This window comes from Trachurus japonicus, chromosome 6 (assembly GCF_045865225.1).
Source record: "Trachurus japonicus isolate A0001 chromosome 6, Traja_1.0".
Lineage (NCBI taxonomy): Eukaryota > Metazoa > Chordata > Actinopteri > Carangiformes > Carangidae > Trachurus > Trachurus japonicus.
This window is the reverse complement of record NC_140912.1, coordinates 16,608,401-16,631,423: the sequence shown is the minus strand read 5'-3', so window position 1 is coordinate 16,631,423 and position 23,023 is coordinate 16,608,401. Positions and strand designations below refer to the sequence as shown.

Genomic DNA, 23,023 nt, shown 5'->3' with positions numbered 1-23,023 from the left:
CTGATTTTGCCATGTTACAGTTGACAAGCACATGGAGTGTAGCTTGCAGCTCTTACGTAAGAAATTATTAGCATTTTGATTTCCATGGCAACATCATCTAGCTAAGTGACCACCTTATGAATTACAGTCACAAATGGAAAACAGTGCCATGATTCAGAATTGTCACAGTCACAAATAAGCTTATTCATAGACATTATGGAAATTGAGGTTGTGTATAAGTCTGAGTAGATATGTGGTGGACTTATTGTTATTATTTTTTACCTTTGCCTGGATCAGGGAAGATTCCATGACTTCTGCTCTTGATTACAGAGTTTTTAGGTGAATCATGACTCCCATCTCCCTGTCCTGGCACTGGACCCTGTCCCATACCATGTCCAGGCCCCATTCCAGACCCTGACATATGGCCCAAGCTTTGCCCATGGACCTGACCATGACCCCGGCCTGACCCAGACCCTGGTGGGCCTTGAGCAGCATGGTGGGCTCTGCTGTGCTCAATGCTCTCACTCTGCTCCTTCAGAGGCAGCCAACGAGGAGTGTTGTCCAGCTGTCCAGTGTTCGACAAGTCAATCAACACCTGAAACACAATTATCATACAGACAGAGAGAGAGAGAGAGAGAGAGAGAGAGAGAGAGAAGATTAGACACTAAAGACACGAAGACCAAGCCTATACAGCTCCAATACGTAAGTAGAAAAGTCTATACTAATACATGGAAATAAGGAGAGGGATTTGTCTGAAGCTAGACTGCAGAAACAGGTAATTTGCTAAACAGCTGATCAATTGCGTTAAGCACATGATAAAGATAAGTGCTCGCTATACAGATCTACAGGCGTGAGGCGAAGCCAGTGAGGGATTGTGAGAGAGAGAGAGATCAGGCTAATATGTATTAGGTTATTTTAAGAGAAGAAAAGAACCCACCAGAAACCTTTAGTGCAAGTTAAATACAAAATGAATTTGACATTTTCAGACAGGATTGAAATTCCAAAAGCACTCACTTCTCCAAGGAAGTCATTGGAGGAGGATCTGTCATAGTCCCACACTGTCACCTCGAGCGTCTTTTTCTTTAACTGGATAAAGAGTACAAAGGGGGGGAGAGAGGGACAGAGATTAAGATGAGGGATCTCGTGTGAATATGTATGTGTGAGAGACTGTGAGAGTGTCTGTATTTGTGTGTATGTGGGTGGAAGAAGTGTGAAAGAAAGCAGCTCAGGCACACTGTGTGCAGTGCATGAATGGATGTGGACCTAGGAAGAGAACTGTAATGGGCAAACAAGCAAGGGGTTCCATTCAGTTTGGTTTGTTTCAGTATGTAGGCTACTGTACATGCATGTGTGCATATACCTGTGAATGCATGTTGACAGAATGTGCGTATAGGAATGTCTGGGAAAGATGCAAACATATCTCATGGGTTGGGGAGTGGGTGAATGAGTGATGCAGCAGCATTTTTAAAGCCAGCAGTGAGACATGATTAACAGAGGGCAGCCCCAGAGGAGCCGATGAATCCATTGACTTCACAGAGGGCGTCTTTTTCTCTGACCACAAAAGCTACTGCATCTGCACTCATCCCTCACAGTTGTAATTGCTGTCTGGGTGGTGTCTCAGTCACAAACAACACTGCTCCCAGCAAACACAAAGACCCCAGGATAAAAACACATACACCCAAACATACCATAGCACTTAGATAGTGACAAAAGAGCAAGTTTCTGTCACTCTTTTTTTTTAAATCACACTCAGTTAGACTTTCTGTGTATGTGAGAGTGTGAAAGCAGAAATGATTGATTGTTAAGATGAACCACGGTACAAGGCATATGGGCAGAATCCTAATGAGAGTGTAAGACATCCACTTTGCTCTAAAGTGGCCTGCAGCAAATAAGGTAACAGGTGTGTGTGTGTGTGTGTGTATGTGTGGTGGGGGGTGTTAATGTTATTCTGCACAGTACCTGCTCCAAATGAATGTTCTTGTAGATTACAGTCTGGTTCCACTCTGGGTTCATGGTCTTCTGGGCATACTTGGTCCTTCTCTTGTTATCAGCACTGATAAGTCACGATATTCAGAATGATTATCAGTAATAAATCAAGAAAGATTTCTCTTCCCTGCTCGACTCCATGGCAAACATTTACCAAACTGTGATACACTCAGAGAAATGTGGACTGAATAGATGTTTGTAAAAATGGTCAGTCTCCTTTTGTGGACACATCAGAAATTATTAAAAATGTACGTGTCTTTTTTAAGCTGTCTGTCTTTGACTAACATACAAACTCAAATTACTCCAGAGATAGGAGGTGAGGAGTGTTAAAAGTGAGGCGAAGAGAAAAAGCAATGACAGGAGTGTTCTTAAACAACATGATACACAGCATATACTTGGACGAACAACAAAGGCCACAACAAAAGGATGGAAAAACCAGTTTGGAGACATATATTACAGAAAGAAAGAAAAAGACATAACACCAACTAAAAAGCAAAGATCAGCACCACACTACCTTGCATTCTGGACAACCATGACTTGGCTGAGGCAGTCCAGAAGAGGAGGAGGAGGGCAGATATCACAAACAAGAAAAGCAAAAACACAAAAAACAGTCAGAGAAGCCCTGAGAGCTCAAATAAAAGCCAGTAGAGGATAGAGAGCTGAGGCAATCAATATTCTATGCAGGGTGTTTTACTGTTTTTGTGTCAGAGCAATGTACAGGTATGTGACACGACTAGTAAAAAAACAGATTCCTATTTGTCCGTTCCTATTTGTAATCTACTGTTCTGAACCGTTCTTTAAAGTATTCTTCATACTGAATGGCATCAGAACAAAATATGCTCTGCAACAGAGCTTTCATTTCCACCTATAGAGCACGGGTAGAGAGGGTTTATAATCTCATAAACAGGTCTGATGGGGTCATTATCCAAGAGCAGATACTGTTACAGAGCAGATAAAGGCCATATCGATCCTTTCTCTTGTTATTCACAGGCTCCTGGGTGGACGGTGGAGTAGATAGGGATGAGAGGAGGAAGAAGCCTGGGATTTAACTCTGGGGACAAGGCTAAAGTACTCTCTCCAGTGAAAAGTGGGAAGAGTAAGATGTGAATTTTGAATTGAGCATTTGTGTTTGCATATGTTAAGTAATCTGACACATTATAACGTAGCAGTATGGCAAAGGATATCCTCACACTGCTTTTTTATGGCATCAAAAACACCCATTTATTGATTCATAGAGACCGAATCGAATTACTTTACAACTTGACTGCCTCATATCATCATGTCCTGTCTCATTCTCTCATACAAACTCAAGTATTAGTCAGTTCCGTACAGCTCAGTCAGTACCACGTCAGAAAGAAATAGGGGGGAGAGTAAATAAGACAGACACAGAAGCAGAAAAGGCAGACACAGACCAGACATTACAGAACACTCAAACACACTCAGAACTCACCCTCTCCCTGGTAAGAGGTAGACCTTGACAAAAGGGTCAGAGTAGCCATCATTGTCCCTTTGGGCTAGGTTTCTAGCCTGCAGGACGTGGACGATCAGGTTTCCTAGGTTCCTGTCATAGTTGATCTGGAGCTAAGGGAAAACAGCGGAGTGGAGACCAAGCTACTGGACTGCATCTTTATTTTTGTGATGTTAAAAATCCCTTTAGTGTTTTTGGAAATATTCTTTTACCTGAATGTCTCCAGTGATAGGATGAGGCATCTTCATTATCTCTGTTGTCTGAAGCAGGAAAGAATGAAAGGGGGAGGGGTATGCAAGGTTTATAAATTGATCGTGTTGTAAATAGTAAGTCTGATCTGACCCACAAAGAAAAGTTTGTAACAGACTAACACAACCATGAGGTTGCAGTAAATAGCGCTCTCTTGAAATATATAATGTGCTGTCAGCGAAGAGATGAAAGGATTGTCCTTTCTGAGAAGCTGCAGGATAAAGATTTCTCACTAGATCTATGAGGCTCAGGAGAGATTTGACTATGCCTGCAGTGTAATTGACTGGAAAAGTCCTCCAGTGAAGTTTGAGAAGGTTAATCAATTATTTGAGCTGCTTAAACATTAATAGAAAAAATGCCTTATTCAGTTTAGAGCAGTACAAACATATATCTTCTTTCTATTTCTTGATTTTTACCTTGTATTAATTACCATTTGTGTGACATAATGTAGCCTATCCTGTTTTGTGACATGAGTTTCAAGAATTACACATTTGAACATTTGCGCATAATGAAGCACTTATGCACATATTGTCCATGTCATGTGTAAAGCACACTCACAGCCAGAGCCATGCACTCTACCACACTGTTGTATTGATCCATTATAAGGCCTGTCACTCTGTGATGAACACAGTTACACCATTTGACCTTGCCATGCAACCTCCCCTTTGTAGTGTTGTGTGATGTAATACTGATGGAATCACACCAGCAAATGTGCATGGAAGATCACAGGGGTCCTCTGACAGTAGTTTGATACAGATCCACACCATTTTCCACACTTATTTTATGTGACTTACCTACCTCTGACATGTGATATAGTTGAAAAAGAAGTCAAAATCACTACCTTGTGTCGCTGTTTTTTGTTTATGGCAGGCGACGCAGGCTGGCCCGGGCTCGGCACACCACTGGAGGCCGCCGATCCAGTCCCCGAGTGGAGGAGGGCAGAGCGCTCTATGGCAGAGAGGACCCCCAAACCTCCAGGCCCAATCCCTGTCCCGGCCACACCAGGAGCCTGCTGCTGGGACACCTTCTGCAACTCTGCAGCCAACTGCTTAGGATCCACACCAGGTGAACGCTGCCCACCTATTGGGACAAATGCATACAGTTCTGCACATTGTGTTTCTGTGAAATAGGTACACAGATACATGCATGCATGCAACAACAAATCCTTGTACATACCAGCCTTAAGCTGGACATGGTGCTCCAGGGCTTGTGGGTGCTCAGGGTCAGACAGCATATTAAGGTCGCTGTTTGGATCCATACAGGAAATTCATAATGGCATATCAACCAGTGTATCTTAGCAGTAATCAGTCATAGAGTGATATTTGTCAGATGAAGGGGTGTGGAATGAACAGAAGGAGGAGGAGAGAAGGTGTGCAGAGTCACCATATTGTGACTAAACATGTAGGAGTTTCTGTGGGACAGGGGGATAAATGTCGACAGATGTAACTCACAGTCTCACGCAGAGCTCCGCCTCTGCACATGGCTGGCCCATGATGCACTGCACTTCTTCGTAAGTCTTTCCAGTCAGAGGGACTCCATTCCACTCCAACACCTGCATTCCTGTGGAGTGATGAAGGCAATTCAGAGACAAAAGATGTATGTGTTATTAATTCCTGGACAATATGTTATAGCTTGTGGCCAAGTGCATTTCAAACCCAATTCTGTAATTCAGCAGTCTACATGCTTACGTGGCAGAAGCAACATTTCAATTCATAGTTCACGCATAGTGGCAAATTAGATTTCTAATTTAGTTTTTTGTTGACTTCGACATCATATCATTACACACACACAGCACAGCAAACAGTATACTAATGATATACTACAGACAAAAGTCAGTGCACAGCAAACTCAAACGTTCACCCCTGGGCCAGAGCTGTATGAGGCCTCACTTACACAAATGAAACCTGGTCTTCAGATTAGACTTCTGCTTACGAAGCAACTGACCAGCCACTGTGACAATAAAGGCTTGAATTAATATCTCCATAGCCTTCTGCATGAGCCAGTGTGCATTTAGATTATTCCCTCTGCTCTCTGTATAATTCTCCGTATCCTCCCCCACTTTATTTCTCTCTGCACCTGAAGCCATATGTTCCACTGCTATTCCCTTCAAGTGAAACATAAGCATTGCATTATAATTACAACTCAGCGTCTGACCACTGTTTCTACAACGAACAACATGAAAGGTCCCAGACTAAGCCTGTCTCTCTAAGTATTTATAAAGAAAACAAAGAAAAAAGGAATGGAATATATGAGACAAAGAAAAAAATAATGCATTAGCTGAACTGACTTTCAACCCCTGTCTTGTGCAAATGAGCAATTTCATGCCAGTCCTTATGGTGGTGTTGCCAGTGAGGAGAGAAACTAGAACTAATTTTGTCCTAAAAATATCCTCTCAACTGTCAACTGTGGGAATAACCATTAATATTACATCTCTGCTCTGTTTAATCAATAATCATTCAAATATCGGTCATCTGAAATAATTTACAATTGAAAAGAGTGAATGTAAAGCTAATGATTGTGTATATGCCTACTTTTGTGTATTTGTGTGTCTATAGCAATGCTATATATAGCCTAATGACTAACACAGCCCAGTGCTGCGGAGGGTGAGTTGACAGGCTGTTTCTGTGTTTGGAAGTGATGTCTCAGAGAATGAGACATGACAGACCACAACACAGAAGGCTGCAGCAGTCTCTCATATCTCCATCTGGAATTCAGCGATTCAGGCAGGGATTTTACTGAAAAGAATGGTGAACTAATAATAGATTTACATTCACTAATGGCCAATTATGATTATGATACCAATGCCCCTTTCTTATTCTCCTCTTACCTTCTACAACTTTTCCTGTTTGTTCTGCCATTCCACCAGGGATAACCTTGGCAATGTAGGCTCCAATCTCTCCTCTACTCCCTGGAATGTCCTTCCCACCAACTACACGGATCCCAAGTCCATTCCCTGAGCGAAAAATAAACACACCAAATCCTGATTAGTAAAACAATGATAATAATGGTCGTGTGCATAATCCTTGCACAATATTTCTGTGTCCTCTGTGTTTGCCTTATACCTGATACACTTGTGTCCTTCAGGTCTCTCATAAGCTTGACGCGAGTGTTAGGGAATGCATAAGGGACCAGATTTACCTGAGAGACATTTAAAAAAAATCACACAATGATGAAAATAGGTTTCCTTAAAAAAAAAAAAGGTTTTCAGATTGAAAATGTCAGTAAAGAAACCACACAGTGTGAAGTTGAATGTTGTTTGTTTGGATCTCACCTGTCTCCGGTCTGACATGTTTCCACTCTGTGGATGCCCTTCTCTTGGCTTATCAAACCAATCTGTGTCCTCTCTCCTCAAGTGGTAGGCTAGGCAGACAGAGGCAGTGGTAAAAAAAAACATGTATGCACAATAACAAATCCTCTGAGCCCCTGATAGCTATTTCTCTAAATTAAATCTATGTTTTAAACATAGTAATGACAACTTGGGCAGAGGATCAGTCTCTAGTATGCAACACAAAGTTTGTCACACATCCATCCCCACTTGCTTAAACAAGATCTCTGATCTGTCCTGTGTGGATATGCGTATGAACTCTGCTCCAACGTATCCATACCATCTGTGAGATCAAATGATCATTGCAAGCACTGAATGAAGGATGAATACATTTCAAGAGCATTTTAAGTTGGGCATGCTTTTGATACCATGCAGTGCTCCTTGTCTGAGTGTGAGGGCTCTTTTTTCTACACATTTTCATAGCTGCTGTATATGAAACATTGTTATTGAAAGAAGCCCTGGGAAATTATTTATTAACATATTTAATAATTTCAGTCAAACACCGTGGATTGGAGTTGTCCCATTGTATGTTTTTTCTTCAGTGGTAATAATAATAATGATAGACCTAATTTATGTTGCCATCTTCAAACACCTGTTTGTTGCAATATACTTTTCTCAATAAAATAATTAAGGGGAGAAGGAGGCGACATTTCCACGTAAGTCTTTACCTCCACTGAACCTCATGGCATAGGATCAAAAAGGATATGACTATGAAATGATATTGTACCATGTTGTTGTATTTCTGAGTACTGTAAGTGCAGTGTGCTGTCACAAAGCTCACAAAGCTCATCATAGAGACATCTCCTTTTTTTAATCCAATGATATATGACATCTGTAAGATTTTGGATGCTTTTTGCCACATTTTACTAGCAGATTTTTAAGCTCAATTTAAAAATGATCTAAAATTATGGTAACCAGTCACGCTGGTGGTTGATGTTCTACAGTAGAAATATGAGTCATCACTTTGGTGCCCAATCAAATGGATTGTCACTAAAGATAGAATGTGCAGGTCTGCCAAATGTCTCTTTGTATTATCAGTGATCTAATTTCAACAAGGAGATGCACCGATAATGATGGAGAGAAATGGCCTGATGACCATTTTTGCTGAGGATAAATATTTTCCGTTACCCACGTCTGGGATATCTTATCTAGCATCAGTAAACAGTGGCAGCATTGCATTTGGATACAATGCCTTAACATACTGTATATGAAAAGCAATTTTTTGTAGCAACAATTATGCATGATCACACAATATGCATGTGATTTTCTTTTTTGCAAAGAGTGCATGAACATGAATACTGGAAATGGATCTGATATGCTTACAGAGCCACTGATGCACAATCATACCAAATGATGTGTAACTCAAATCACTACAATATGTGACACATAAAAGTCATCTAGTGCCAATAAGATGGGGTTCATTCCAGAATGGACCTGACATGTCACCTACTAGAGAGCTGCTGAATGACATGTATTGTTTACTACTGAGATGTGGGTCATTCCAGAATGAGTCTGGCATGTTTACAAAAATCAACCAGAGAGGTGGATCATTCAGAATCATGATGTGCGGCATGGAGGCATACAGTCTCTATGTAACTACATGGGAATTGAATGCTGTCTCACCTTCTATATTCCAGTTTGGGCCTCCAGCTGGGGTACAGAGTTGTATATGTTTTTAGAAATATGTCAACAATATGTTCAGTAATCTGACAGACTACAGGAACTGTGTTAACACTAGATATGTATTGTGAGTATACTTCAGCACATGCACTGAAAACAGTCAATGTAAGAGGCATGCTTGAAATTACTGCAAGTCTGACATTAGAAGCCTGTCAGACCCTTAACAAATTTAAGCAGAAGCATTATGAAAAACATATAAAATACAGTTTAGGGGGGAAAAAAAGCCATCTATCAATTATGGTAATATTGAGCCATAGTAGTACCATGATTATAAGGGTTCTTAACCAGTACTGTAAAATACTCTACCGTGTCTGATACTTTCATGAAAGATTCTGGCATCATCTCTGTTCAGAGCCAGCATGGACTCACTTAGTGCTGTAATCAAGGCAGATGGACACTTTTATGTGGGGTCAGGACAGATATCACCTTCTCATCAACTATTCAACCGATTATTCATAAATAGTCGATATAGATCTAAAGTTACTCAACATAGTTGTTGTTACTATTATACATTTTGATTATTGTCTGATAATCAATGTGGATGACAATAAACCCTCTTAAACTTTCCCTTAACCAGGCAAGGTTTTTACATGTTGTGGCCATTGACCTGAGTATTGTAGTTTTTGCAGAGTCAAAGTTAACGTGTTTATACTAAATGAAAAACACACTTTATCTAATTAACTAACTTTTCATATTGCATATTGTTATCGACAGAAATTGATTTATCTAAACTAATGGAACACTGCCAATCCCACACTTAGGAAGATGGGTAATACATGTCAATATTTTCTGTCAATTACTAGGGGACATGGACATCTCACATAGCAATGAGACATCCACAGCAACAACCACCAAGCAGAAAACATTCACTTTATTTATATGGAAATGGAAAATGTGTTGCACAACATGCAAGGATGCAAAATCAGATACAGACAGAAGATTAGACACATATACAAATAAAAGACACACAGTTAACACAACACAAATAAGACATAATAATATGATGCTGTGTGTAAGTATAAATTTGAACAGTGCTCTTAACTGTGTGACAGTCCACAAGAGACAGCCATTTCATTGCAGGGAGGATTGACATACAGAAAAAAAGCTTGAAAAATGGGACTGCTCTTAAACTGGTTGGTGTGACACTGACTTGTGAAGAATTAAAGTGTAATAACTATACAAAGTGATTGCCTTGATTGTACCACTACAGTAACCCTGACACCAATGATTCAGCAGTATTCCTTTAAACTTATTGTGGCCTGTTCTCCAAAATAGCAGAAAGGGTACCTTAGAAAAGAAAATATATACATCTTTCTGAGGTGTTGACCTAGTTTTCACAAAGCCACTACTTGCCCTGCAGATTGTTGGAGGTGGGCTGACAATCCCCAGATACTCCTTGTCATACTTTCTTGTAAAAGTTTGCTACCACAGGTCTTTGTATCTAACACAGCTTCCAGGTGGTTTATACAGTGTGACCGACATCCTTAATGCTGTTACCCATACGTTTAATTTCTATTCATGTTTATGAGGCACTTCACATATGAGAAGATGATTAAATATTGCACAATTCTGTTAAAATTGTTTTTGTTGTTTAACAATGACTTGCACATTACACATTTTTAGGGATTTTTCATAAATCAAAGTCTTGTTTTTAAAGATTAAACATTACTCTTACTACAATCTACCATTCTAGCTCTATCAAGTTTCTGAAAAACCAGACATGACTGCCACTATATGCCACAAGAGTGAATATTTATGTGGTAGAGATTCTCAGTCTCAAGAACTGTGTTACATCTGCCATGTATTCACTGAATATGCTCAGAATAATGATAATACTCTGTATAGGGTCAATTGTAGTCACAATTAATTTTTCACTCACAAGAATAAGGCAGCTGTAATATGGAGAAAATGTGTGTATAAGGTTAAGCCCACATAGTTTATGTATAGCAGTTATGTCATCCTGCAGTTTCAATATTAAGGATCATTATTTACCTGTGAAGGTATAAAGCTATAGCAAAATCAAAAGACAAAGCATGCTGATGAAATCACAGAACAAACATAGAGCTCATTAGTAGCATACATAAACTCAGGCCAGGAGTATTATGTATCGGTGAGTAAGACATTACAAAGAAAGGAAACAGCATGCAAACATCTAATGTGATATTTACTGTGACAAAAAATATATAGTCATGGACAACAAATACGTGGAGCACTGATGACTGAGAAAGAACCAGTTAGTGCACAGAGTCAGTAAGACCATTCAGCATTAGCATGCATAACAAGCAAGTCCACACAGTCAAGTTGCTGAAACAGTCTGAGGCTCCATTTACCTTCGCTGTCAGACATGGCACCTTGCAAGTCATCCATGATGAATGCAATGTCTCGATCATAGCCACGTGTCCGAGATTCCTCCCTCATATGTTGCTGTACCTCTGGCAGAGAATGGCTAGACCCAAACTGGTCCCTGGAGTCAGCAGAAATGGGGGGGAGAGGTCCAGCTGAGGCTCTAGCCATGCCCATAGGCTGCCCCACTGGGCTCAGAGGGCTCTCTTCCTCAGAGTTCTGAGCCACAATGGGGATACGGCCCCGGCTTTGGCTGATAGGTAAACTAGTGGGCTTTGCCCTGGCCACCCCAGGGGCAAATGCTGCGTCCAGGACCTCTCCCTCTGTCTTAAGTCTGAGTGAAGAGCTGGATAGGTCCCGCTTGATAGATAGATCCAAGCCATAGACAGAAGAAGGGCGAGAGGAGGGTCGTGATGAAGGACGTGAACGGGTGCCACTTGGGTAGGTGCCGTCATCCTGAGTGGCCCTGATAGAGGACCCTAGTCCGAGGGACTGTCCAAGATTAAGAGAACCAGCTAGGTTGGCCCCTAGCGAAGAGCCCAAATATTTTTGCTGCTCAGACAAGTTCTTTCTCAACCCAAATGTAATCTCATCCTGCAGCAACCTAGCCCTAGCAGCTAGATTGGTCACAGAGGAGGCACCTGATCCCATGTAGCTGCCAAAGTCAGGCTCCAGGTCCCTACTTTCCTGAATTGGAGAAAATTTAGTGACGGCCTTAGGGTCTATTAGGGCTTTTTTGTTCTTCATCTGTTTCTGGTACAGCACAGCTGCTGGGAGTTGCTTTGCAGCCTGTTTTTCAAGGGTGAGCCTGCCAATGCTATATTTCTCCCCTTTAGGAAAGTGACGAAAACTGCTGTCACTAGGGAGATACTGGGGTAGGCCCAGACCTGTTAAGTGTTCTAATCCCTCAGCTCCACGCCTAAACTCCTGCTTGATCTGCTGCTTCAGTAGTTTCAGCTCATATGGCTCCTCCATAGTGTCGTCTTCTCCTTTACCATAACCCTGAAGCCGGGATGATCCCAAAAAATCAGCCACCTAAAAGGAAAAAATATGTCATACAATTTAGTTTATTAATGAGTAATGTAAGTGGCATTCATGTGTTACCTGCCCCTCAATTTTAAGTGATTAATGGCATACAGACTGATCCATTGTGAATACATTTGTTTGTAGTGGCTAAAGCTTTATTTTGGTGCACTCTGAACAGGCTATAAATGCATATCAGAGTAGCAAAAGCTGAATTGCAAGGTTGTAAAGTGTAAAGTTTTGAATCAACAGTGACCATAAGTATGAGGGGAACAGTACAGTAAAAGGAAAACTAAAATATACAGTATATACTGTATTTACACAAGTGATATGTATTTACCTCTGCTGTGCGCCTCACTTCTGCTGCCCTGAGTAGTCTGTCTGCCTTGGACAGCTCTTTATCAGGAAGATTAAATCCAGAACCCAAACTAGTATTGCTCAGCCCCGTTGAAGCCTTGGTGAGCTCCCCTATGTCCTCTATCAGCACGTAGTTCCTGGCGTTGTGGTGGTCAATATCAGCATAGAAGGAATCAGCAGAAATACTAGACATAGGGCTAGAGGCCATGCTTCTTTCCTCTAATCCTAGCCTTAAGTCCAAGTTGCCGTATTTGCCCCCCAAGTGAGCCACTCCATAGCCACTTTCTGTGGAGGTTGGTACAATGAGCAGAGGCTGGTTACGTATCACTTCGTAGTTGGTGGTGATCTTAGGCTCCAAATCAGAGAGAGTGGTTTGTCGCTGCTTTCCTTGCTGCAAGAGCAGGGCATGTTGGTAGCTGTTAGGTTGAGCCTGGGCATGGGAGAGGGATAGAGTTGGGTAAGGAGACACCTGTTGGTGGTAGAGGGACTGTTGCTGATACAGGTTCTGTTGGGTATAGTGACTGGTGGTTTGGGTCTGGGGAACATATTGAGCATAGTGAGAGTAGGGACTGGTTAGTGTGTTATACTGGGAATCGGCTTCTGTCTGTGGGGGAATGAATTGGTCAAACTCTGATTGTGGAGCTGTGCGTGGTCTCTCCAGGCCATCACCCCTAGCCTCTCTGATGTTGCTGACCTCACTGTCTGACATGTAATCTCTTTCCTCTGCCACCCCCTGTAGATAGGCCCTCTCTCTCTTCTCTCTCTCCTTCAGCAAGGCCTCTTTACGCCTGTTGATACCCATCTCCAGGTACCTACAGTGATTGAAAAAACAACAACAACATTGTTTTACAATTTAAGCACTAACAACTCTGTCAACATTACAACAAAAAAGGCAAATAATGTTCCAGTTTCTCACACATTAGTACCTTTTACTATGTGTGAGTGTGGAGAGGTCTCACTGAATGATGTCATGGCAGCCTTTTAGCCCATAAGCTATCAAGGTAAGAGGGGAATCATGCAGATGAATTAGAATTAATGATTGCCTGAGAGGGGCCAACGCAATGATAATGGTAATCAATTTATGGCATATTATTTGATTACTCATATGACATGTTAATGAACTAATGTCACAGGGTCTGAGCAAAAGTGTAAGCCTAAAGTATATTCTTCTCTAAAACTGAAGAGTCTCACCGTAGTTTGGCATCAATCTCTTTTTCCTCCTCATCCAGCTCAGCCTGTTTTTTGCGAAGTTTAGAAGATTCCCTTTCCACCAGATCAAGCTCCTTGTCGATGTCCTGCAGGATCTTTGCCCGAGCCATTGTTGTACTCCGGGCAAGGCGCCGACGAGCAGAATTGGTGCTGTAGCCTGATCTTCCTGTCAAAGAGTCATCCTCAGGAGGTGGGTCTGGTAGTGTCCGTTTTACCTTCTTACCAGTGCCAGAAGGTGAGCCTCGGCCCTAGTACATAAAAACAAATCATAATTCTGTCAGTCCCTGAAAAGTAAATAAAGTCCTCCAGGATCGCGTACATCATGTTTTATATTTAAAGCATATTCATAATTCTTAAACAATCAGCACAGTAGTTATTGTTATTGATAATGTATGATTTTTCAATTTCTACTATAACTTACAGAATAGCTGTCTGCGTTGTATCCACACATCCTGTCTTCTGTGCTTGGACTAAGGAATTTAGGATCAGACAGAGACTTCTGACCGGCCTTTAATATCCGAGGGCCAGAAGAAAATCTGGTTGGGTCAGCCGTCAGCATTCTCTGCCCTCCCAGGGTCTTTTCTGGGGACAGGGGGGAGACTGCAGTATAGAAGCCTTTAGACTTTGAGGGGACATCTGCTGTTAGGTGTGTGCTATACCCCACTTCAATAGGTGTATGCCTTCTATCTGAATCTGTCTGACAGCTGAGACTGCCACCTCTCTGTGAGTTTTCTGGAGCTGAGATATGCTTAATGATTTCCACCTTAGTGTCCATCTGGACAGTGGGTCGTTTGATCGTTCCAGAGTGGTCAGTCTGGACAGATATCTCTGCCACTGTCTGGATAGCAATGCTAGAGACCTTGGAGGCATGTTTCCCTTCACTGCTATGTTTTCGAGAGCGACGTCGAGCTTTTGTGGGAGCATCCCATTCCTCATGATCCTCATCATCAGTCTGAGCTGAGCTATCAACATTTCTCTTACTCTTCTTTCTTCTTCCAACATGCTGCTTTTCTGCTGAATCTTCATCATCTGTCTGCACTCCACTATCAATTATTTTCTTGCCTGTGTCCTGATCAGGCTGAAGCTTCTTTACAATACTAAGCTGGTCCTGACATTCCTGTAACTGTGTCCCAGTAGATAGAGTTGTAGACTCATCCTTGACAGGCCAGTACTGGCCACTGTCCCCCACCCCTGCGTATTTAGCATCTAAAAGGTTTCCTGTGGTACCAGTGCCACTATAATGCTCATCAAGTTGACGCTGAAGTTGCAGTTGGAGTTGTTGGATTTGCTGCAGCTGTTCTTTCTGTTGGGCATAGGTCTCCTGTTGGGCCACCATGTGGGCATGATGTTCTTCCTCTTGCTGTAGGAGAAGCTGTTGTTTCAGAGCCTGAAGTTCCTCAAGCTCCCTTTGGACCATAAGCTGCTCCTGCTCACGGTAACGCTGGATCTCCTGCCTCTCCCACTCCAGCTCTTCAGCAAGACATAGTTGCTTTAGCTTTTCTAGCTCTAGAAACTCCCTCTCCATCTGATACTGGGCCATCTTGGTGTTGTCTAAGCCAGGGAATATTGGGGAAGAAGCCAAGGCATCCAAAGAGGCAGCAATTGCTTCCAGGGTGGTGTCTGAGTACATGTCTGGGTAGCCTGTTATGATGTCAGCCAAAGCTGTGGGTAGAAGCTCCTTCGGTAGCCCAGTGTCATAAGGAATTATCTGTCCTGGGTCTGTAGTGGGTATGAAGCCATATGGATGTGGCAATGACTGGTTCTGGACCGTTGATGTAGGTGTTAAGGTGGTGCTAAAGACGGAGCCCGGCTGAGTTGTAATTGCATATGTAGATGGAACTGGAGCAGATACAGAGGAGTAAACTATTCCATCTGAGGTTCTTAGGACACTAGCTACACCAAACCCAGCAGCAGGGACCTGGGAGTATGGAGCAGTAGTCATCCCAGTGTAGACTCCAGGTGATTTGCTAGTGTAGTCTAGAGCTTTACCTGTCATAATAAGTCCAGAGATATAGATTTTACTTTATCAAAAACATTATAGTTTCACAGTCATACTGTTATATATATAAGTTGAAGGCCGTGCAACTTGGATTGAAAAAGTCTTCCATTGTACATGCATATTTGCTGTCATTTTCACTAGCAAGATGCAAAACCAAAATACTGAGGGAGCACACGCAGGCACACACATGCATCTGTAACAAGACAAAAAACAAAACAGGAAAAACAATTAAGTGTTAATATTTGATTAGAACATGCAAATTAAACACCAAAACAAATCATACGGTTATGAAAAACATAGATTTAAGGGCAAATCATAACCAGAAACATACATCTTATGCAAGCAAAGTACTGAAATGTAGCATTATAAGTAGAGGAGTAAAGGCACAGTGTAAATAAAAGTTTTAAATCAATTAAATGCAAGCCCACAAAGCAATCAGTGCAAGGCAGCAAACATGCAGAAATTCCACCATACTTACCAGCTGAAAGTTTGGCAGCTGTGAGGTCTATGGCGCCATCTGAGGATCCACTGAGATAGTCATAATCATTCTTGGGATCATAGGAGAATAGTCCGGCCTCCGTCAGGTTAGTTTCAGACATTGATGCTTTTATTCCATTCATGCCTTTGATACCATAAATTCCAGCATTATCATATTGATAGTGGTCATCTCTGTAGCCAAAACGGTTGTCAGGCTGGGTTGTAACTGGAGGCTGTGTTCTGCAGCTTCCTGTAAATGGTAGCTTGTAAATGACATCACAGCATACACTCCTCCTACCAGCTGTGAGGTCAACCGGGGTCCCATCATCCTCTACAACAGTGGTTACCACTCCTGGACTTGTGCCAGATAAAGCTACCATAGCTCTTACTGGTCTGTAGTTTGACAGATCCATGGCCTCTGTGGCTTCTAGAGAAAGGACAGGACCTCCATTGCTGACAGCTGCTGGTGGCTGTTTGACTCCTGAGGAGACAAGAGTTCCAAAGGAAAGATTCATTGGTATGTCCTGAGCTGTAGTTCCTACAGCACTGACTTTGGGCTGAGAGTTCACAGGTCTGTATACAATCTGGGCTAATGGTTCAAACGGTTTGCATGTTGTGAGAGGCAGAGGTAATGATGTAACAGGGCCCTGCAAATCAAGTGGTTTCTCTGCTGGAGTTTTGTTATATGAAGCAATGGTGGCTGTGCATGTGACTATTGTGATACTGTCAGTGACAACAGACAGTGTGGTTGCAGGGGTGATCTCTGCACTAAGATTTACTATCTCGGGCTGCACTGCTGTGATTTGTCGCCCACTGGAGTCACTTGAAAAAGACTGTCTACATGACTCAGGTGGCGTCAGGTCCATGCCTTGTTCAGTCATTCTTACACCAACCTTCATAGTACGCAAATCAATAACATCACTAGGATATATTATCTTCCCATTCTGCTTTGGCAGAGGTTGCACTTTTGCCACATCTGGTTGTATAGTGATTGCTACACTGGGTGGAGTAACCTGTGGAAGTCTTTCATGAACAACAGAAACAGTGGTCCTCTGAACCTCAGTGGTGACCACCTGTGTGACGAGGCTTGGCAGGCTTTCGGGGGGTTGGCCTGAGGTGGAAATTGAAGAAGAATACATGTGACTCATACTGGAAACCACCTTTTCTGGTCCCCGAATCTCTTGGCTCTCAATAGATTCTTGCTGAATTTTAGTGATGGTGACTGGCGCCACAGACACTCCTTGTGGGATATCCTGTGCAGTGGGCACTGAGGTCCTCCTGGTGTATGCTTCTGTGGTTATTATCTCCAGAGGCTGATCATAATCCGATGAATAAGTTAACACCTGTGGTCGCTGTTCCATTGAAGGAATAGATCCTCTCCTGTAGGGGACCTGAACACCATAACCATTGGCAGGAATGTCTTTTTCAGCTGGCATGCTCACAACCTGTGCAAGTGGGAATGTTTGCTGCATGGTTATGGATTCTCTCCTGGAGGCAGCAAAGGCCTCAGTTGTGACCACCTGTTTGGGCATTTCATATTCTGTGGGATAGGTGAATATCTCACCTGATGTGTATGCTGGCTGTACTATGGATGATATAGATGTCCTTCTCCTACTTGTGGTTTCCTCAGTTGTTATAACACCAACTGGCATCACAGCCACTCCCTGAGGCTGCATTACTGATGATGGTATTGAAGCTCTGCTAACATCAATATCCTTTGTCACAGTCTCTTTGGGTGTTTCACGTTCAGGCTGCAATGCTATGACTTCCAGTGGAGGTGTTGAATGTGAACTGACTGAAGATGTAATTGCTTCATAAAACTGTGGTACATAATTAGCAGGGGGTACTTCAGGCTGCACCATCATTGGTTGGACTTCCATCACAGGAGGTACTTGTGCTACTTCAGAAACTATGGGAGTTATTATCTTATCAGCTGTAGGTAGTGGCATTGACTTAGCTACCTCGGGTGTTGGGGTAACTTCAGCTGATACGGGTACAGGATGGGGTACTGATACTAATGTTGGTATTCTAGCAGTGGTGTCAGTTGTAATAACCTCAGCAGGCAATTCAAACTTTGTGGGAAGGGTTATCACCTCGGCTACGAGTTGTGGTTGCTGAATAGTTAGCTCCTGTGCCACGATAGAGTGAACTTCAAAAGGCTGAACAGTTTGTAGTACTGGTGGAAGTTCAGAAATAGTGTTAGTATAGGTAGTAGAGTAAATCGCTGCCTCACCCTCTGCAAGTTGCTCTTGAACAGAAGTTTGCTGACTTGCTCTTGGTACCTCTGATGTTATAACTGCCTCGGTAACAATGACATCAGTGGGCATATCCTGTTGTTTTTGTAGCATGTCTATTTGAGTTGCAGCTTGTGGATATAGAATGGTTGAGGGGACTGTGGCTGGTCTGTCTTGGAGAACTGCTGCATCTAAAGGTACCACAGGCTGCAGTGGTACAACAACAACTTCTGACAGTGGCTTTGGCTGCGCATGTACAGTTGATATTGGGGCCTGGGGAGCAAGTGGTTCCCTCATAACCTCTGGTGGAACTGTTATGACCTCTGCTGGTATATTTGGATGCTGAACAGATGGTATAGATTGATATAGATTTGCTGTATCTTGAACTGTTTTTGGTTGAAAAAGAACCATTGGCTCTGGGGGCATTGTGATAACCTCAGATATTGTTTTAGGTGGTGGGGGTGGCTGAGTCATTGATTGTTGTTGTTGCACATATTGTTTCTTAATTGGAGGAGGTACACTTTGAACCTGTATAGATTCAACTTGATCTGATGGCACAGTGATGACATCAGCCATACATGGTGGTTGTTGCACTTCAGTAAGCACAGGGTCTCTCCTTGTTTGCACTTCAGGAGCCGCTACCTCAGAGGATGTGACTTGCTCTATGGCCACAGTTGGAGGTACAGGTATTGGAGGTGGATGCTTTACTGTGGGGACAGAGGCTCGTCTCACTGTAGCCTGTGCTGAGAATACCTCAGTGGGTGTTTTTTGCTCTGAGGCTGTGGTCCGTACCCCTGCCACTTTTGTAGATGGGATGGACCCACGTCTTACAGGTGCCTGAACTGTTACACCCTCTGTTGGTGAGCCAGGTTCAGATGGAAGGGTTATGACTACATAGGTTTGCAAACATTTGGCATGTCTGGGAGATAAAGGTGATTTAGGAGATGTTGCACCTAATTTAGATTCCACAGGTCGTGTAAGGCTAAGTGACAGAGCATTTGGAGGTTCTTTAGTTCTGGGGAGTGTTGCAGCTTTGGGTGCCACTTGAGGTGGAGGTGGTTTTACACTCTCTCCTGGCTTGTGACTGAAAACAAGCCCAGCTGGAATTGATATAGGCTTAGGTGGTATGGGTGGAGGAGGCTTGGTGGTTTGACTAGGGCCAATTGTTGCAACAGAAACTTGAGCTCCTGTTGCTGTGGCTAGTGGTACTGCAGTGGGAAATGGTGGCATTGTTTTGGGTAATGTAATAGGAGGTGGAGGTGTATCTGCCACAGGTATTTCTACTGTATCCGCAGCTTTCGTCTCTGTTACGGGCTTAGGCTGAAGTGGTGAAGCTGTGGCTACTGGCACTGCTGACACCTTAGTGGGTAGTGCAGCTGTATCTTGGCTGGGAACATTGGAAGCAGCCTGTGTGGCTATTTGAGTACCAAGCAGAGATATGTTTTCCCCACTTGGCACAATAATGACTACATGCCCTTGTCTGGTTGGGGTCACTATGTGAGGTACTGCTGCATCTGATTGTATGTCGTCCATTCTTGGCTGTATATCCACAATTACAGACTGCATTGGCTGGCCAGATGTTGTGGTTCCCATGGCTAAATTAGTAGCCATAGTTGGAGTGACATGCTGAGCAGTTCTTTCAAGTGGCAGTTCCTGGTTGGGTTCTGGTAATGACACTGAAGTAGACCGAGGGGGAGGAGGGGGTGGAACCTTCTTTTTGACGATAGTAGTTGATGCTGAAGCTGGAGCAAGCACCTGGGCTGGTTGAGCCGGAACTACCACTGGGGTTACTGTTGGGAAGACTGGTTGTACAGGGACTGAATGTACCACTTTGGCTTGGGCTTGAGCTGGAGTTGTTACAACGGCTGAGACAGTTGGTGTAGTTTGTGCGGAGATGGGAGATGTTGAAACCACGTCAGGCATCTGAACTATGACTGGTCCAGGGCATGAGGCCACACTTACCGAGGCAGAAACAACATGAGCTGAAGCTGGAATGGAAACCACTACAGGTGTTGCTGTAACTAGGGTTATAGGTTGAGCTGAGACAACAGCAGGTGCTGCACTTGGTGCTGAGACCCGTGTAACAGCTGGAGATTCAATTGGCACCTGTGATGGAGATGAAACCAAGTCTGGCATTTGGACCACAACAGGTACAGTAGACATCTCCACTGGAGCTTGAAGTGGGGACTGAGCTGTAGAAGGCTTAACCTGAACTACTGAAGTTGTTTGCACTTTGGATGGATCAGAAACCACATCTGGTATAGTCACTATAACTGTGGTTGGAGCGGGATGAGAGACTGAGCCCCTACTTGACTGTACTGCTGCAATTGTGGCAGGTGATGTTGGTGAGACCTCTGGAGGGGATTGGGTCACAAATGTAGCTGGAGGTGTTGGTGTAGACAGTGGAGTTGAATCTGATGACAGAGGGGTTTGAGCCTGGAATGAGAATGAAGATGTAGCATTAGAAGCCAGACTTGAATCAGGAGTGGCAGGAGAAGTTGGAGGGGACATAGGTGATACAGGGGAAGGTGTAGTGGTGAGCTCTGGAGCTGATATTGGAGTTGGAATAGGTTTTGGCTCTGGAATTTCACAGACCACACAGATAGGCTCCACTTCAGTGGTTTCAGACAAGGGTGGACTGATGGATAGATCTTCTTTAGTCTCCGAGTCATCACTGGGGGTAATGTCAGAGGAAATACCAACACCATACTCATCTGCAAGACTATCATCCTCTTCTTCCCCAGATGAACACTGGGTAATTTTGAGGTCTGGTATAGGAAACAATGCTTTTCTGAGAGCAGGATCTTGAGGAATCATAGGCCTAATAAATCCTATAGATCCACTAGGAGTACTTGGAACAACAGTCACCTCAGGGCGCTTAGGAGGTTCAGTGGGGCGTGGTGGAGCTGGACGTTTCTTTTTCTTTACTGGCATTTCAGTGGAAGTTTCAATGCTTGGTAGAGGCATATCAGTTTGCTCAGTGATGAATGTTTCTTCCATGGGTATAGATACCACACAGGTCTCAGCATCCAATGGAGGCCCAATGACTGATGCCCCTGGAGAGGACAGTTGAATGGCAGTCTGAGCCTGCTGAAACTCTTGCTCTATCATCATCAGTTCTCTCTTTTTCTGCATCATTTCTTCATAGACCTCCTCTGGTGACCTAAGTTTTTTGAGAGATTCAGTGCCAGTACCCTGTTTGTCTTCTTCCATTTGAGGTTCACTCATCTTCATTTCAGGCTCCTCAACCAAGGATTCATAAAGGTAGTCCTCGATTGCCATGCCCCCATAGAGTGGCTCAACATCAGGAGGACTGTCCCCCGGAATAGCTTTTGTCTTCTGAATAATTTCCTCATATGCTTCTTCAGCACTCTTTAGTGATTTTATCACAGTATCTTTCTCTTTAAATGCACTAGTAGGAGTATATGGTATTACTGTTGGTGAAGGCTTGTCTCCTCTTTGTACAGCTCGCCTAGCTTCTGTTTCTGATTCTATACTGGCAGAGTACTCAGAGCCAGATGTTCTACTAGTTTCAGTGACCTGTCTCAGATCGTCTGTGGAGGAAGCATCCTTAGTTGGAGATAGTTGTTGGCTACGGGCTCTAAGTTCATCTCTGTCTTTCCTAAATTTCTCGTCTTCGTTCATCTTTTCATCCTCAGAAGAGTCCTCAATTGTTGGGAGAGGCTGGGTTGGCTGTCTGTGTTTACCTTTGCGATGTTGTTTGTCCCCACTGACCTTCCTATGACTGGGGCTACTATCACTGTCCTCTTCCAGAGATGAAGCTGATGTAGGTGAAGATCCAGGGGTAAAGCTGGATACCTGGACACTAGATGATCCTTTTGACAGGGATTCTGTGATACTCTCTACTTCGTCATCAGTGCTTTGCCTCTGTCTCATAACTGGAATTGCTTTCCTGAAAGTAGTGCTGGGCATTAATTCTGGAGCATCTTGAGCAGTTGCAGTGTCAGTTTTTGGGAGATCGTTTTTCCTGGCTGCATTGTCTTCATTGTCTGTGCTACCTTTTCTTGATAGTACTTTGGTTGTCACTAAATCATTATCAAGCTCAGGCTCTTTGATAGCTTCCTCACTGACCAAGTTCTTTTCTTTCTCATCCTCTGAAAATGACATTTCTTCTTCATCACCCATACCCATTATCTGTTTGCGAATGAAATCTTCATCTTCAACAGAAGAACCAGCACTTTCTGTTTTGATGTCCTCACTGCTGGATGAAATATTTGTCACCTCCAGCTTCCTTCGCTGGACTTTAGGCGAGGGTGTGGGTGTGAGCTCACTTTCACTGCTCTCATTCATTGCTTGGAAACTTAGGCGTCTTCTCTCAGCTTTAACCTCCTCCTTTACTGGCATTGATGGTTCAGGCTTTATATAATCTTTCCTTGTATCACTAACCACCTCATCATCCTTTAATTCCTGAGATACAGGTAAAATCTCGGGTTGATCTTCATCATGCTCATCTCCTTTGGATTTAGGCTCAGTAGCTTTCACAACGAAAGCCTGTTCAGTGGCTAAGGAAATCTTGGTGTCTTCCATTGCTTCTTTTCTGATCTCATCTTGGTCCTATATGAAAACAAAGCAAACAAACAAATAGATATCTTTAAATACATTTCTTGATGAACAATAGAAAAAAAACACAAAATGTGGCAACATACCGCACACATGATTTATTGAGCAACACA

The 23,023-nt window shown here is 43.1% G+C and overlaps 1 protein-coding gene across 3 annotated transcripts in view; it reads right to left on the bottom strand.

The window, feature by feature from the left end:
* Positions 1 to 23,023, bottom strand: part of pclob (piccolo presynaptic cytomatrix protein b) — a 54,892-nt gene that overhangs the window by 7,890 nt on the left and 23,979 nt on the right. For all 3 annotated transcript variants that reach the window (XM_085779379.1, XM_085779378.1, XM_085779380.1), the window contains exons 12-30: positions 16,097 to 22,904; positions 14,041 to 15,608; positions 13,602 to 13,867; positions 12,394 to 13,222; positions 11,018 to 12,065; positions 8,994 to 9,062; positions 8,631 to 8,657; positions 6,954 to 7,042; positions 6,745 to 6,820; positions 6,510 to 6,635; positions 5,134 to 5,242; positions 4,859 to 4,926; positions 4,524 to 4,762; positions 3,646 to 3,693; positions 3,416 to 3,546; positions 2,480 to 2,506; positions 1,939 to 2,032; positions 994 to 1,065; positions 262 to 574 (exon numbers count right to left, since the gene is read on the bottom strand). In XM_085779379.1, the coding sequence (XP_085635505.1) occupies positions 262 to 574; positions 994 to 1,065; positions 1,939 to 2,032; positions 2,480 to 2,506; positions 3,416 to 3,546; positions 3,646 to 3,693; positions 4,524 to 4,762; positions 4,859 to 4,926; positions 5,134 to 5,242; positions 6,510 to 6,635; positions 6,745 to 6,820; positions 6,954 to 7,042; positions 8,631 to 8,657; positions 8,994 to 9,062; positions 11,018 to 12,065; positions 12,394 to 13,222; positions 13,602 to 13,867; positions 14,041 to 15,608; positions 16,097 to 22,904 (12,007 nt within the window). The remainder of the gene's footprint in view (positions 1 to 261; positions 575 to 993; positions 1,066 to 1,938; positions 2,033 to 2,479; positions 2,507 to 3,415; positions 3,547 to 3,645; positions 3,694 to 4,523; positions 4,763 to 4,858; positions 4,927 to 5,133; positions 5,243 to 6,509; positions 6,636 to 6,744; positions 6,821 to 6,953; positions 7,043 to 8,630; positions 8,658 to 8,993; positions 9,063 to 11,017; positions 12,066 to 12,393; positions 13,223 to 13,601; positions 13,868 to 14,040; positions 15,609 to 16,096; positions 22,905 to 23,023) is intronic.